Raw genomic sequence first — 14,356 nt, forward strand, 5'->3', positions numbered from 1 at the left:
GTTGCTTGTTGCCTGGGGATACACTGGGGCAGGTTGCTTGTTGCCTGGGGATACACTGGGGCAGGTTGCTTGTTGCCTGGGATACACTGGGGCAGGTTGCTTTACGTATATCGGTTAAGTTAAACTCAAATGCGGTTAATATGATGACAGAATAATTATTGTGCAAAATTAGGTACTTATAAGACAGACATAAACTTAAAGCAAGACACAATGGTATTTCCAAGAATGTGAGACCCACTGTATCCCACACTCTTGAGTTTGGAGGCTGACCGTTAAGGGCTGGCACTGCCGTCCCCTCAGAAGGACCGCACTTGATTCCTGCCCCTGCACAGAGGGTGGGAGCCAGTGTGCTCTTGGTCTATTACCTTCCTGCTGCCAGAACAGTGAGCAGAGGCTCAACATAGAGGGAAAACCCTGCCTCATCTCCGGATACCAGCTGCTGGAACTTATCTACATAAGATACCCCTTTAACTCTATGCTTTCGGCTGGGGTTCCCCACCTCGGCACCCAGACATTTTGGCTGGGTGAGTCTCTGAGGTGTGTGGGCGAGCGTCCTATGCAGGAGGCAGGGCAGCACCCTGGCCTCTGTACACCACATACCAGGAGCGACTCCCACCCCAGGTGTGACAATCAGAAGGTATCCAGAGACTGCCATTGTCCCCGGGGTGGGGGGCAAAATCACCCCAATACGATGGCCTCAGGCAAAGCCCGTGTACTCGGGCCACAGGGCTACAGTCCCCTGGGGACCTGCTCTCTTCCTGGTGCTCTGTACTCAGTGGGGAAGTTCCCGAACCCTCCCCGTAGCTGGATGGAGGCCCCGACGGGATTGTCTCTCAAAATGAAACGGACACCGTTTTCCATCCAAGAATCTGCAGAGCTGGGTTTGCACACTGTGGTGGCCCAGAGAGGTGATGCTAAACTCTAGTGGCTGAATCTCAACGGGGCTTTTGCGGATCCACTCTCACCAAGTCACTGAATGGCACCCTTGGTTCCATGTTATATTCGAGAACACGCTGAGCCGTGCAGTTTCTTAGTTCCTCCAGCAGTAAGTGGGGATACTTCTGCCCATCAAGATACAGAGTAGAAAAAAGCCCAAACACATTTCAGCTACGTTCTACCTGGAAAACGCTGGAAAGGGAACAGAATAGTGACCCTAGGCGGGTTACAGCAGTGTGGGTAGCAAACGGGCTCATTCTAAACACTCTTTGCCATGGCACTCCTGCTCTTCCATCTTTGAAGGAAATCTGCCCTCGGATGGATGAACCGACCTGCAGCGTGCGGCTTAAAACGTGCCCCGAAACAGCCCTGGGTCCCGGGGCACTCATCTCACTGGAAAGTCTCTGCTTCTTCCTGTGCTCGGGTAGTTCAAGCATCTTCCAGACAATGAATTATGACCCACCCGAGTCTCGGAGAGGATGAGGAAAAGCCTTGTAACGTCCACCTGCCCAGTTCACCCCGGGAACTTCAAGGCTTGTAAAACAGAAACAGGGCGCCTGGCTCTTTCTTTCTCCATCAGTTGCAGCCTCTGGCTGGCTTTGCTGCCAGAGAGGCTGGGGCTGAAATTCCCCAGAAATTCCCATCGCGGGGTCTGATCTTTGGGGATCGAGCTATAAGCCACTTGTTGACAAAGCTGATTCAGATGGTGTCTTTTTGTGAGAGCTGGATATGGAGACATAGGACACTATTGCCTTTGTCTGGGGATTTATCTTCAGACACCTCCCAGCATCAGGCTGTTTTCTAGAAAGGCATCAGGGTCAGCGAGCTTGCCAAACACTAGACGGGTTTCTTTGCACTCAATGGAAGCCGCGATTGTTTCTAGGACTGCTGCTGGTCACCTGGCAAACTGTCTAAAGAAATTCTGCGAGAAATGACACATGCAGAAAGAATTTTAAGATGCCTATGCACGCTTCCGAAGTATGTGAAATATATTTAAAGTAAAAATGAAATTCTCTCGTCTGAGGTAGGACTAGTGTCTCCTCTCCATCATTGGCTCGTCTGGATACGGGAACGGCATCACCCGAGCTCCCCTACAAACTCTCCCAAGGATGGGGAAAAATAAAATTCCTCAATGATCCAAATCCCGAAATACATCAGGCCCACGTGCCAGTGGCTCCCATGCAGTCTCAAGCCCCCTCTCCCAGGAATTTTAAATCGTGCGATGTTTCCTCCCGTCACCCACTCCTCAGCATGTTCAAGACACTGGGCAGGCTGATGACCATGGACCCAAAGGACCCACACACTGAACCTTCCTCCAATGTAAACATTCTTTTTTGTTTGAGGAATTCAAGATAAACTTGCCAAAAAGCCGCAAATTCCCAACCCCAAAGTAAACCAACGGGCCTGCGTTTTTTGGGGCTGGTGACTTTTTGGACAGGGCAGAGCATTTCCTCAGGGCCAGAAGCACTGTGCAGACATCCCAGCAGATACGAGGGTGTATCTGCTTCCACAGAGTGGCCGTGAGCCATGGAGGTGGAACGAGGCCATCGCTTCATCGTCACTGTTTTGAACAATTTTCTCAGAGCTTAGGAAAATCACAACGGACGGAATGACTCCTCTTACACGGCTGCCTGCTGGACAGGCTCCATCTGTCCCCAAAAGTTCTTTGAAGAGCAGGGTAGTGTCATGTGCTCCAGATGAGTTTGGGATAAGCCAGGATGGTCTGGTCACCATGACACCAGCTGGACCTGGGTCCTCAAGCGCCTCCAGGTCAGCTGAGTGGGTGAGTGGTGGACAGACCAGCTCTCGCTCCCTTGGAGGGAGAATGTACAATTTATGCTTTTTACAAAAATTAGATTATGACTTTAGCAGAATGCTTCAGCTTTTACACACCAGGAAACGCAAGAAACTGGTAACTTGGATTTCCAGATCAAATATTTAATTTAGCAACGATTATAGAAGCCAAAGGCAGGATGGAGAGAGTGCCAAACTGGGCTGTAGTTGTTATTCTTTTCCTATGTATTTACTTATTTATTTAGGCTGCACTGGGTCTTAGTTGCAGCATATGGGATCCTTTAGTTTTGGCATGCGGGCTTCTTCGTTGCGGCACACATGTGGGATCTAGTTCCCCAACCAGGGATCAAACCCCGGCCCCCTGCATTGGGAGCGCAGAGTCTTACCCACTGGACCACCAGAGAAGTTCCCTGTTACTGTTTTCTGTTCTTGATGATTCAGGGTAAAACTACCAGCTCTCTCCTTAAGGTTTTGCAAATATTACAAAATATTTGATTCTATTTATTTCTTTAAGTTTTGGTGACTGTAGCTTCCTTTCCTTTCTCCTTTCCTCCTTCGCCCCCTCCCTCCTTCTTCCCCTCCTTCCCCAAATGTTCTGCCTGGCCCCCAACTCTATATTTTCCAAAATGCTGAGTGCCCAGAGCCTCTGTCCCAGCGTGTTTTATGTAGAAAGTTACTAAAGGTGGTCAGTACCTACGTGTCGGCTGGAGCAGAACATATTCATGATTTGCAAAATAGTTTTTTAACGGGTGACCTAATATCAAAGTCAACGGAATGGCCCCGCATCAGAGCTTAGAAGAGGCCGAGGGAGAGTGTCTGCGAGGCTGGGCGTGCCCGCCGGGGCCTGGGGCCCGGGCAGCTGCAGATACGGCCGCCGCGTGCCCCACTCTTACCTTCACGGCGTACTCGGCGTCTGTGGCCATGTGCACACAGCGCTTGCATACGGAGTAGGCGCCCACCCCGATGTCCTCCTTGACCTCATAGCCATCGGTGAAGCGGGTGTTGTTCCCGTGTAACTGCTGCAGAGAGAGCGGGCGGGCAGAGAGCGCGATCAGGGGCCTCTCGTGCAAGGGCACCGAATGTGGTGCAAAGGAGGCTTCAGCCCTTGCACGTGGGGACACGGAGGCCAGGAGGTGGCGGCGTCCTCGGACCACAGTCACGGAGCTAGCTGGCCGTGGTTCCAGATCTCAACCCAGCTTCCCCATCTGTCGGGTCAGGACCCTGTTCTCAGACACCCAGCAGCCTGTGTCAGCTGACCTGCCTGCTTCCCCACAAAGGTCCGAGAGAGGTGAGAGGTCAGATGGCCCTGAGACCGGGTGCAGCTCTGACGCTGGTGTCCAGAGCGGTGTCCGGATGCCGACGTCTGATTGGGAATCTGACCCCCTGACGCCCCCTCGCCACCCTCACCCTACTGACTAAGAGCGCAGAGAGCGTCACCCATTACCGTGGACGCTGCCACAGCAAGTGTCCACTCTAGACACGCCGTGTCTCCCTGGAGGCCCTTGGGGAGAGAAGCATGGAAGTCCAACGCCATCTGCTGTGCCCTGCCTCGGCTCTTCAAGGAAACGTGGTCATGATCCCTTCTAAGATTCCCTACCTCTGCTCGTATTAATACGGTGGGAAACTCCTTATAAAAACAGCACCTTCACTGAGCCCCAAAGACTACATTTCGCGATGGGGATTGGTGCCCACAAACCCAGCCACTCTCTCGCGGTGCTGGCTCGACTCTGCACAGCAGAGACGCCCAAGCGTGAGCCCTGCTGGGGCTCCAGCCACAGCCACACCACGATGACATCCTTCTCAGGACTCTTTCTGTCTTGAGGACAAACGTGAAGCACGGCTCAGATCACCATCTCAATGACCCCGGGGAGGCGGGGGGAGGAGTTCGTGAAGGAAGTGCACCCCAACTCGGCTGAGACAGCTCTCAGTCCACGGGTCGTCTCAGTGCGGCCACCTCCTTGCCCCAACCTGCTGGGGGTGAGCAGAGTCGGGCTCTACGGGATGCCCTGCACCACGGGGGGCTGATTACCTGCACGATGGGGTGAACCGCGACTTTGTGCAGATCTTGCTGCGAGGGCTCCTGCGCCAAGCTGGAGGCCACAAAACTGAATCCTCTAAACAGATGGTGAGCGTTGGCACTGGGGGGGACGCCAGGTGAGTCTGCAGGTAACAACCAGAGAGTCAACAGCCACAACGTGGTGAGGTAACCCTGTGGGTGTGTGATGTGTGCGTGTGTGTGTGGTGTGTGTGTGCATGTGTGCACATGCACATGTGCATCTCTGTGATGTGTGCATGTGTGTCAGGTGTGAGGTGTGCGTATGTGCATGTGTGTGTGTCAGGTGTGCAGGTGTGTTAGGTGTGTGCATGTGTGCATGGTGTGTGTTCGGTGCGTGTGGTGTGTGTGCATGTGTCAGGTGTGAGGTATGTGCATGTGTGTGCATATGTGTCAGGGGTGTGTGCATGTGTGTGTGTCGGATGTATGTGTCAGGTGTGAGGTGTGTGTCAGATGTGAGGTGTGTATGTGTCAGGTTGTGCACGTGTGTGTTCAGTGTGTGTCAGGTGCGCGTTAGGTGTGTGCATGTGTGCGTGGTTGGTGTGTGTGCACATGTGTATCTGTGTGATGTGTGTGTGCATGTGTGTGTAAGGTGTGAGGTGTGTGTGCCAGGTGTGTGTGCATCTATGTGATGTGTGTGTGCACGTGTCAGGTGTGAGATGTGTGTGTGCCAGGTGTGTGCGCACATGTGCATCTGTGTGATGTGTGCATGTGTGTGTGCATGTGTCAAGTGTATGTATCAGGTGTGAGGTGTGTATGTGTGTCAGGTTGTGCACACGTGTGTGTTCAGTGTGTGTGCCGGGTGCATGCGCACGTGTTTGTCAGGTGTGGTGTGTGTGTCAGATGTGTGTCAGGTGTGAGGTGTGTGTCAGGTGTGAGGTGTGTGTCAGATGTGTGTCAGGTGTGAGGTGTATGTGTGTCAGATGTGTGTATGTGTCAGGTTGTGCACGTGTGTGTGTTCGGTGTGTGTCAGGTGTGTGTGCACGTGTGTTTGGTGTGTGTGTGTCAGGTGTGAGGTGTGTGTATGTGGTGAGTGTGTGTGTTGGAGAATGGGGTAAAACGGAGATTAGATAGGCTGAACCATATGAAACCACACTTTATTCTGGGTGGTGCCAGTGGTTTGATACCCGGCAAAAATACCCAGAACAAAAACTTGAGGGTAATCATTGATCTTCACTTACTAGATATTCATTCTCAGTGGCAACCCTCTGCCCTGCGCACTCCAGACCGAGCCCAGAGCCGCCAGCAACCTCGGGGTGAGCTGTCACTCCCGGGCCAGGCCAGAGGAGGCCACCCTCTGAGTTTCTCAGGTCAGCAGGAACCGGGCACAGGGACGCAGGCCCGGGCATTGGTGACTCTTCTGTCCCCCCTGCCCCAGGCCTGAGGGGCTCGAGGGCAGCATGCAGGGTGTTCTGCTCCTGGGGACCCTCAGGAAGCCCTTCAATCGTGACCCCTCTAAGCTCTGTCGATTTGTTTGAAGGCTTGACTGCTGTTGAGATGGGTCTCAGTTCAAGTTTATCATTAAGGAAAACAAAAGGATAAAAGATTGGTGGAGAGAAAATATTTGCATCATATACAACAGACAAGGGACCAAACTCTCTACTATGCAAAGAGCTCCCAGAGATCAATGAGAAAAAAGGAACATGCCCCGAAGAAAAATGGGGGCAGGACTCAGATACCGACTGCTCTCCTACCTGAGAAGGTGCTCAGTCCCTCTAATGGGGGCACGTACACATTTAACTGGGGTAACACTTTGCCTAACAAATTAGCAAAATGTAAAGTAACCAGCTGCATGTAGGTTTGGCTGGGGCTGGACATTGCGGTGGTAGGTGGGAGCCTAAGCTGGCATAATCTCTGCAAGATAGAAGAGGAGTTATCTACCAAAGTATAAAATACACCTGTCTTTTGAAGAGCAACTAGACTTTTATGAATTTATCTGACAGAATTGCTTTCAAAAGTGCTTACAAATAAATGTAGAAAATGTTTGTCTTGGTGTAGATATATACTGATACAATGGCATATTACTCAGCCTTTAAAAAGAATAAAATAGTGCCATTTGCAGCTACACGGTGGACCTAGAGATTATTATACTAAGCGAAGTAAGTCAGAAAGAGAAAGACAAATACCATATGATATCACCTATATGCGGAATCTAAAATACGACACAAATGAACCTATCTACACAACAGAAACAGACTCACAGACATAGAGAACAGACTTACGGTTGCCAAGGGGAAGGCGGAGTGGGGAACAGAATTACTGGGAGTTTGGGGTCGGCAGATGCAAACTATAATACATAGGATGGATAAACAACAAGGTCCTACTGTAGAGCACAGGGAGCTATATTCAATATACTGTGATAAACCACGATGGAAAAGAACATGAAAAAGAATATATATATGTATAGCTGAGTAACTTTGCTGTACAGCAGAAATTAACACAACATTGTAAATCAACTATATGTCAATAAAATTTAAAAACAAACAAAATGTGATCTTTAAAAACTCTAAAGAAAGAGAAAAAAAGAAAATGTTTGTCTTAGCAATATTTGTAATAGCAAAACAAACAAACAAACAAACAAAAACTGGAGACAACCTAAATATTCACCACTGGGGAAACCATGCACAAGACCAACAACGTTCACGCGTGCAGGTAACACTAGTTAAGACTACGATACCCGGGATGAGACACGGCTGTGTGAACTGACACAATAGTCTGTCGAGTCAAAAAAGAGAAAACAAGCTGTAGAATGTACACACTGTAGGAAAAAATTTTTTTTAATTTTTTAAAACTTTTTAAAAACATCTTTATTGGAGTATAATTGCTTTACAATGGTGTGTTAGTTTCTGCTGTAGAACAAAGTGAAATCAGCTATACATGTACTAAAACACATTACAATAAACTCATAAGCAATATATAACAATATGATAACATAAATTCTATCACTTAGGCATTTTATATATATATATAAATCTATAATAATACATAAAGTATATAATGTGGATTTAAATTTTTCTTACAATGTACATATGTAAGATTTAAATCCATATTATGTGGAAAACTCTGGCGAGTGGGACTGGAAAGGCCCTAGGAGTGGGTGTTTGCTTTTCTACTTTTTACCTTTTTACTTGGTCTTGATACTTCACTTTGATGTGGAAACTATACACTAAAGCTTCCATGGTGGAGCAGGTGGCTGGGGGCTTGGAGGGGTGAGCTGTTGCAGAGAATGTGGGTTTTATTCCTGAGCATTTTATTTTGAGGGAAAGGCGACTGGGGCGCTCCTTCCACACCCGGGAGCTACACCACGAGCTGCGTGATGTGGGATCTCTCCCTGCAGATAAGCGGCCGACCCGGTGGCCCACACGGCTCTTCCAGGAAGACCTTGCCAGGTGACAGGGGGCTTCACGTGCCTGGCCCACCGCACCTTCAGCATCCTGGACCACGAGGGAGAGGACTCGGGTCTCAGCCCCGTACCTGTTACCTCGCAAAGAGCTCCAGAGTCACCCCGGAGTTAATGAGATCAGAGCTGACTGTGTTTGGAAATAAGCTGCGGGGCTAGAGAAGCTTAATTAAAAAGCACAAGGCTCGGCTGAGTCATTTTTAGAATTTGGAAATGATGCACCGCAAGACAGCAGAGGCAGCAAGTGTGCTCTGAAGATGCTGGGCTTTGCTCCCGGGCTGGCTTTGCGCTTTGCCTTGCTTTGCCCTGCAGAGAACCCTGGCTTTGAGATCTGCCTGCTCTTAAAAATCCCCCAGGCTACCGTGTCCTGCCCTGGGTCTGCACCAAGCACAGGGATATAGCGTCGATTCAGCAACCGTCAAGCCCCGAGGCGCAGGTTTTAGATGGAAGAACTGGAGCCCGACCCAGGAACTAGTGTGAGCTGTGCAAAGGTTGAGGGCCGAGTGCATGGAGGCTCAGTTACAGCACCTGGGAGTGTGCGCGTGGTGGAGAGGTACCGTCCGGTGAACTTGAACTGATACACCTTCCCTAGTGAATGGGAAGTCTGTAGATCAAATAAGCAAGGACTTTCAACCACCAAGGAGGCGTGAAGCCCAGGGCCATGCCTTCTGTGCCTGGGCTGCCTCTCCGTGTGCTCAGCTCGGGCTGCTCAGACCAAGAGATCAGCTGAGGTTCACACGTACTTCACGAGAGGTTGTCACAGCCAACACTGGGTCCGTGTAGCTAGATGGTGACCACGTGGTAGGTGGTATCAACGGCATTTAACACGCTTTATAAGTGGCTAGGGAACGCCGATTCTTAGCTCGGTACTAAGAGAAGAGCAAAGATGTGAGTCGGATGAAAGGAAATTTAAAGGTGAGTACAGTCAACCTTCGTTGATCCTAGGAGTGATTTCTGACTTGTGCAATACATTTCTGGGTCTTTAAATCTTAGAGTGGCATCTCCCATCGGTCAGCAGGCTCTGATGGGCAGCTGGTGTGTCTTCAGGGAATATCCACCAGCTTTAGCATCGGTTTAAGTTAAAAAAGAAAGACTTTAAGGCCACTACAAAAAATTCCGACAGTGCAGCATCCGAGTCTAACGCAGAATGTGGATTACCCGCTGTTTCAGAATCACGTCGCCTCTGCTGCCCTTTAAGAGCCGTGCGCTCAGCTCATGTGCTTAGAAAATTCTACTCTCTTATAAATATATAGAGAGAATGATTTTTCTGTGTCTCGGCACTTCAATGACTACCTCCTCAAAGGCAAACTGTGTCCTGCAATAAGTTGACTTTAAGTACAATTGGAGAAATCCAAATAGTAAGGAGTAAAAAAGCCATTTCTGGACGTCATTAAAATGCATGGTGTCTAATTACGTTTTCCTTCGGCTAATAATAAAATAAATTTGAATTCTCTGTGCACAAAACGTTCATGAGGTGCTAAAAAAAAAAGCCTGCTAATCACAGAGGCCGACTAGGTCGGAGTTTAAATTCTTCACGGATAACACAAAAAGCACGTAAAGGCGAATAATTTCGAGTGGGCTGTATGAGCATTTTCTTGCTAGGCAGCACAAACGTGGTCTTTATTTCAGTATTTTAAGCACAGAGTCCGAATGCCGGAAACCCTCGGTGAAACAGTGCACATTTCATTACGGACCGGGAGGTCGTGTGGGTGGTGGTCACAGGCAGTGTCCTTTGTCAGGGTTAATCGTTTCTGTGTTCCTTTACATTCAGGTAAACCACAGGAGGAGAAAGAAAGCGACCTGCTCAGGTGAGCTGCGGGCACACCCGGGATGGAATCCCCAATCCTTCCCCGTCTTTCCAAACTCTGAAGCTAAAAAGTAATCTGATTCTGTGAAGTGGTCAATTTTGTCAACATGAAGGACTGACCCCAACACCCAAGAACTTTCTGAGGCCGTTGAGAACTGGAGAAACATTGGACCGTCTCTACTAAAGAGGACAGACCTAGATCTCCTCCACCTTCTCGGCAGCCACGGTACATCTCGCAGCAGCGATTACCCCAGACTGTGACAGCAGGCATCACCCTAGCTCTGTCCCTGAGGACAGTCTTAGTTTTATCTGGGGGCTGCACGAGGACCCGAAAGAAATGAGTGAGCGTCTGCGTCCTGACTCCTTCATTGATAGCCCCCAGAATTTGCTTCTTTCTTGGTCCTGGAGCCCCTGCTGCATGGGTCAGGAGATGCCCTGGGACCACCAGCGGCCCCATGGATGCCCCCAACCCTCTGTGTTTGCACAGAGCTCACACCCCTAATGTGCCCGCCCCCGGCGTGTGGGACACAGGCTCTCACCAACAGCTTAAACCAGAGGGAGCCCAGTGGATTCTCTGTTGCAACTTTATCTACTTGATATTTTCTATCTGACCATCTATTTGTTTCATGATCCTTTTTTAATCACAGAAAATTTCAGATGCAATAACAGTGAGAAAAGCATGGGAACCCCCCATGGGCACATCACACAGCCCCAAGAGCTACCAACTGGCTGAACTTTTCCCACCCATATCTCCAGAAGGGGCATGTTAATTTGTTTTTTAGACAAAATCACCATACCTTCACTGGGATGAACTGAACCGTGCCCCACAAAATTCACGTGCTGAAGCCCAATGTGGCAATATTTGGAGAAGGAGTCTTGCGGAGGGCAGTTAAGGTTAAATGAGGTGATGAGGGTGGGACTCTGATTCAGCAAGACTGATGTCTTTATAAGAAGAAGGGACACCACGGACTTCTCTCTCCTTCTCCTTGAGCACAAAGTAAGGCCATGTGAAGACACAAAGAGAAGGAGGCCGTCTGCAAGCCCCGAAGAGAGCTCTCACGGGAAACCAAGATAAATTTCTCTAGTTGAAGCCGTCCAGCCTGTGGTATTTTGTTATGGCCGCCTGGGTAGACTAGGACAATTACCATATCTAAAAAAGGTTAATATTAATTTATTCATATCACAAAATGACAAATTTTAAAGGGAGCTGACCAGTTCTGATTGAATTTGGTAGACCTTAGGAGTAATTTAAGACGTGTCATAGAGGCTAAATACACAAGTCCACCTGCTGTGCCGAGATAGAGTAGCTGATGCAAGTTCTCAAACAGGTGTTTGTTTTTTGTATGAATAAGAACAATAGTCCGCACATTAACAGACTTAACAGACAGGCTCCCTCTTCCCATAAAACCTCCCTAATTAAACAAGAGATTCTCATTGCCTTGAGGTTCTTTTCTCGAGCTTGCCCGGGTGTGTCCCTCTGACAGGTGGTCACTGGATTGACAACTTAGGCCAAGAGGCAGCATGAGGTGGGCGGGGGCATACAGAACACCTGGGGAATTTCCCAGCTGGGTGTTACCTGGGGGCTAACTGATAAGTAGTTCTATCACGTAAGCCTTTACTACGAGCAGAGGAACAAGAGGACGGGACTATATCCCATGGAAGGGCCCTTGAACATGGCGCTCTCTGGCTCCTGGATGCCTGTCCCTACCTGGCCAGGCTGGAGGACCCACCATGGGAAAGACACACAGGCCCGCCCCCCTCTCCCTGCCTGCACACACCTGTGGGCGTCCTCGCCGTGAACTCGGGGTCGAAGTGGAAGGTGTCCTCTGGCCTGCCCACCGCCGGCTTGAAGGGTGGCTTGATCTCCTTCCTGTACAGCTTCTGCGTGGACAGCAAGACAGGGCGCTGAGGGCCAGCAGGGAGAATGCGGGCGGGAAACCCATCTGTGCCACCTGCCAATCAGGTGCTAGCACACGGCAGCCCCTCCCAGAGCTCTGACACGTTTAGTAACACACATAAAATATGATGTCTATTGTATACGACATAGAATATAGTTTATACAGAGACATAAAAGCCATAGCTCAAGGGAAAAGGGTCTGGGGACAGCTAAGTATTCTTATTTTAGGGCAATGGTTTTCAACCTCTTTTGGGCAGTAGAATCTTCTTCTTCAAGTAAAATCTGACAGGACAGCTATGCCCTGCCCCACCCCCAGGTAACAGCAGGAAGAACCCTGCTCCTTGGCAAGTGCTTCCCGCACAGGCGATCTCGGAGCCAGCACCTGGGACCCTGCTCTGCGGGGACACAGACCCCATCCAGGTCCTTCCTCACCCACACCTCAATGCCTGTGCACCTCCCTGGGGCACCTACTCCGGCTGCCACCAAATTTGGGCGTCCAGACCCCTCTGCTCAAGTCGAGGGGCTGCGTCGGGCTCTTGGGTTTAGTTACACATTTTTGTGCACTTTAAGGGCCTGACGAGCACCAGCCAGAGAACTGGCCACATGTGGCGCTGCCTTTGGTGGGATGCAGAGGCCACACCCTCATGTGCACTGTTCCAAGCCTCGCAGGCCCAGCAAGGACCCCTTCTGCTGGAAGGGGTCCTGATCCAGGACTGTTTCCCGGCTGGAAACACCAGGCTCAGGCACTTTTCGGAGCTCCTGTTTCACCAGGTCTGGACTCAGGACCCCCCCCCGCCCCGCCACCCCGGTCGGGGGAGTCTGGAAATGGAGCCAGTGACTTGTGGAGATCCGCTCTCAATCTTTCAATAACACAGTAAAGCAGATTTTGTCACCCGAGTTTCCAGACAAGGAAATAGGCTAAGATTAGGTAAGACCCCCTCCAGGGTCAAGGGCGACGAAGGAGCAGAAGGGAGGAGGGCCTGGGTCTCCAGACTCTTCCCATCCCAGGGGAGACCCCGCCCAGAGCACACCCTTCCAGAAGGCGCCATCAAACAGCTGCACTGACCGGTGGCCGCTGGGCTCAATCCCAGGGCTCAGAGCAGCCGCGGCTGCAGGCGCACATGTGGAGCTGGGGTGGGGGGCGCAGTGCACTTGGGAGCCACCGGAGGAGAAAAAACCGAGTTAATTCAGTGGAGCATTATTCGGTCATTTCCTGCCCTGGGTGAAGAGATGTCATTACGAATTGAGTTACTCTATAAACCCTTTCCAGATAGAAAGAGGTTGCCTTCCACGCGGACACACCAGTAGGGAGGGAATGCACCTCCCTGATGCATGCACTTCTCAGGGGAAGTCTAATAAGCAGGGGCGAGCTCGGCACCCCGATTCAAATGCTGCCCAGCCTGGCCTGCGGGGCTCAGCTCTCCCCTCCCACCAGCGATATTTGAGCTGGGTTATTAAATAAATATTTGTCCCGATCCAGTAAAAATCACATCCTCATCCCTCTGCCTTCACGAGTCCTCCTGTAACTTCCCAGAGAAGGGGGAGGGACAGGGGAATCTCCACCGCAGCAGGACTCCTGCTTCTACGACGAGGGGGGATTTGTTTACAGGAGAGATTTCCATTATAAAAACACACGTGTGGCTGCCAGAGGTGGGGTGGGGCTTGGGAGAGTTTGGGGAGGGGGGTTGGAGCGGCTGAAATGGACCCAATGAAAGGAAGAGGATCGAAAGGTGCAAATTTTCGGTTATAAAATAAATAAGTCCTGGGGAGGCACGGGACAGCCTGGTGGCTACAGTTCGTAAGACCATGCTGCAAGTTCACAGGAAAAAAACCTCTTATAAGTGTGCGGTGATAGATTTTAAGTAGACTTATTGGGGTGATCACTTCACAATGCAAAGATCAAATCATTATGTTGTACACCTGAACCTAACATGATGGTTTTTTAATTTTTAATTTATTTTTTTACTTTTTATTTTTCTTTTTCAAACAGTTTATTTGTTGTTTAGCTTACAAATGACCAAGTTTTTTTAGGGGGGGTTGTTTTTTGTTTTTTACAGCCCACGCTGTCTCTTTTTCTAAAATTTAATTAATTTATTTATACAGCAGGTTCTTATTAGTTATCTATTTTATACCTATTAGTGTATATATGTCAATCCCAATCTCCCAGTTCATCCCACCGTCCGCTTTCCCCCCTTGATGTCCATGTTTGTTCTCTACATCTGTATCTCTATTTCTGCCTTGCAAACTGTGAACCTAACATAATGTTATATGTCAACTGTATCTCAATACACACACACACACACACACACACACACACACAGAACTGCTTGTCATTTCATGCAAATGAGAGACATTTTGCATCTGAAGGCTGAAGCTCATACATTTCAGTTCCTCTCCCCACCCCAACTCCCAGGCCGATCCTTCTACTTGCCTCCATTGACTGCAGCTCACTGGTCCTGGCTGGGAGGC

General features: G+C 49.8%; 1 protein-coding gene across 8 annotated transcripts in view; it reads right to left on the reverse strand.

The window, feature by feature from the left end:
- Positions 1–14,356, reverse strand: part of RPS6KA2 (ribosomal protein S6 kinase A2) — a 348,783-nt gene that overhangs the window by 21,743 nt on the left and 312,684 nt on the right. For 7 of the 8 annotated variants that reach the window (XR_016395277.1, XM_022560937.3, XM_022560954.3 and 4 more), the window contains 3 exons: positions 11,769–11,871; positions 4,760–4,890; positions 3,624–3,749 (listed from right to left, as the gene is read on the reverse strand). Coding sequence is in view for 7 of the 8 variants with exons in the window: in XM_022560937.3 (XP_022416645.2) it covers positions 3,624–3,749; positions 4,760–4,890; positions 11,769–11,871 (360 nt within the window). In the remaining variant the exon portion in view is untranslated. The remainder of the gene's footprint in view (positions 1–3,623; positions 3,750–4,759; positions 4,891–11,768; positions 11,872–14,356) is intronic. The other variant, XM_089922246.1, reaches the window with a different exon arrangement.

Source organism: Delphinapterus leucas, chromosome 12 (genome assembly GCF_059928025.1).
Source record: "Delphinapterus leucas isolate spDelLeu-1000000601 "Yukka" chromosome 12, BTC_Dleu_Yukka2, whole genome shotgun sequence".
Lineage (NCBI taxonomy): Eukaryota > Metazoa > Chordata > Mammalia > Artiodactyla > Monodontidae > Delphinapterus > Delphinapterus leucas.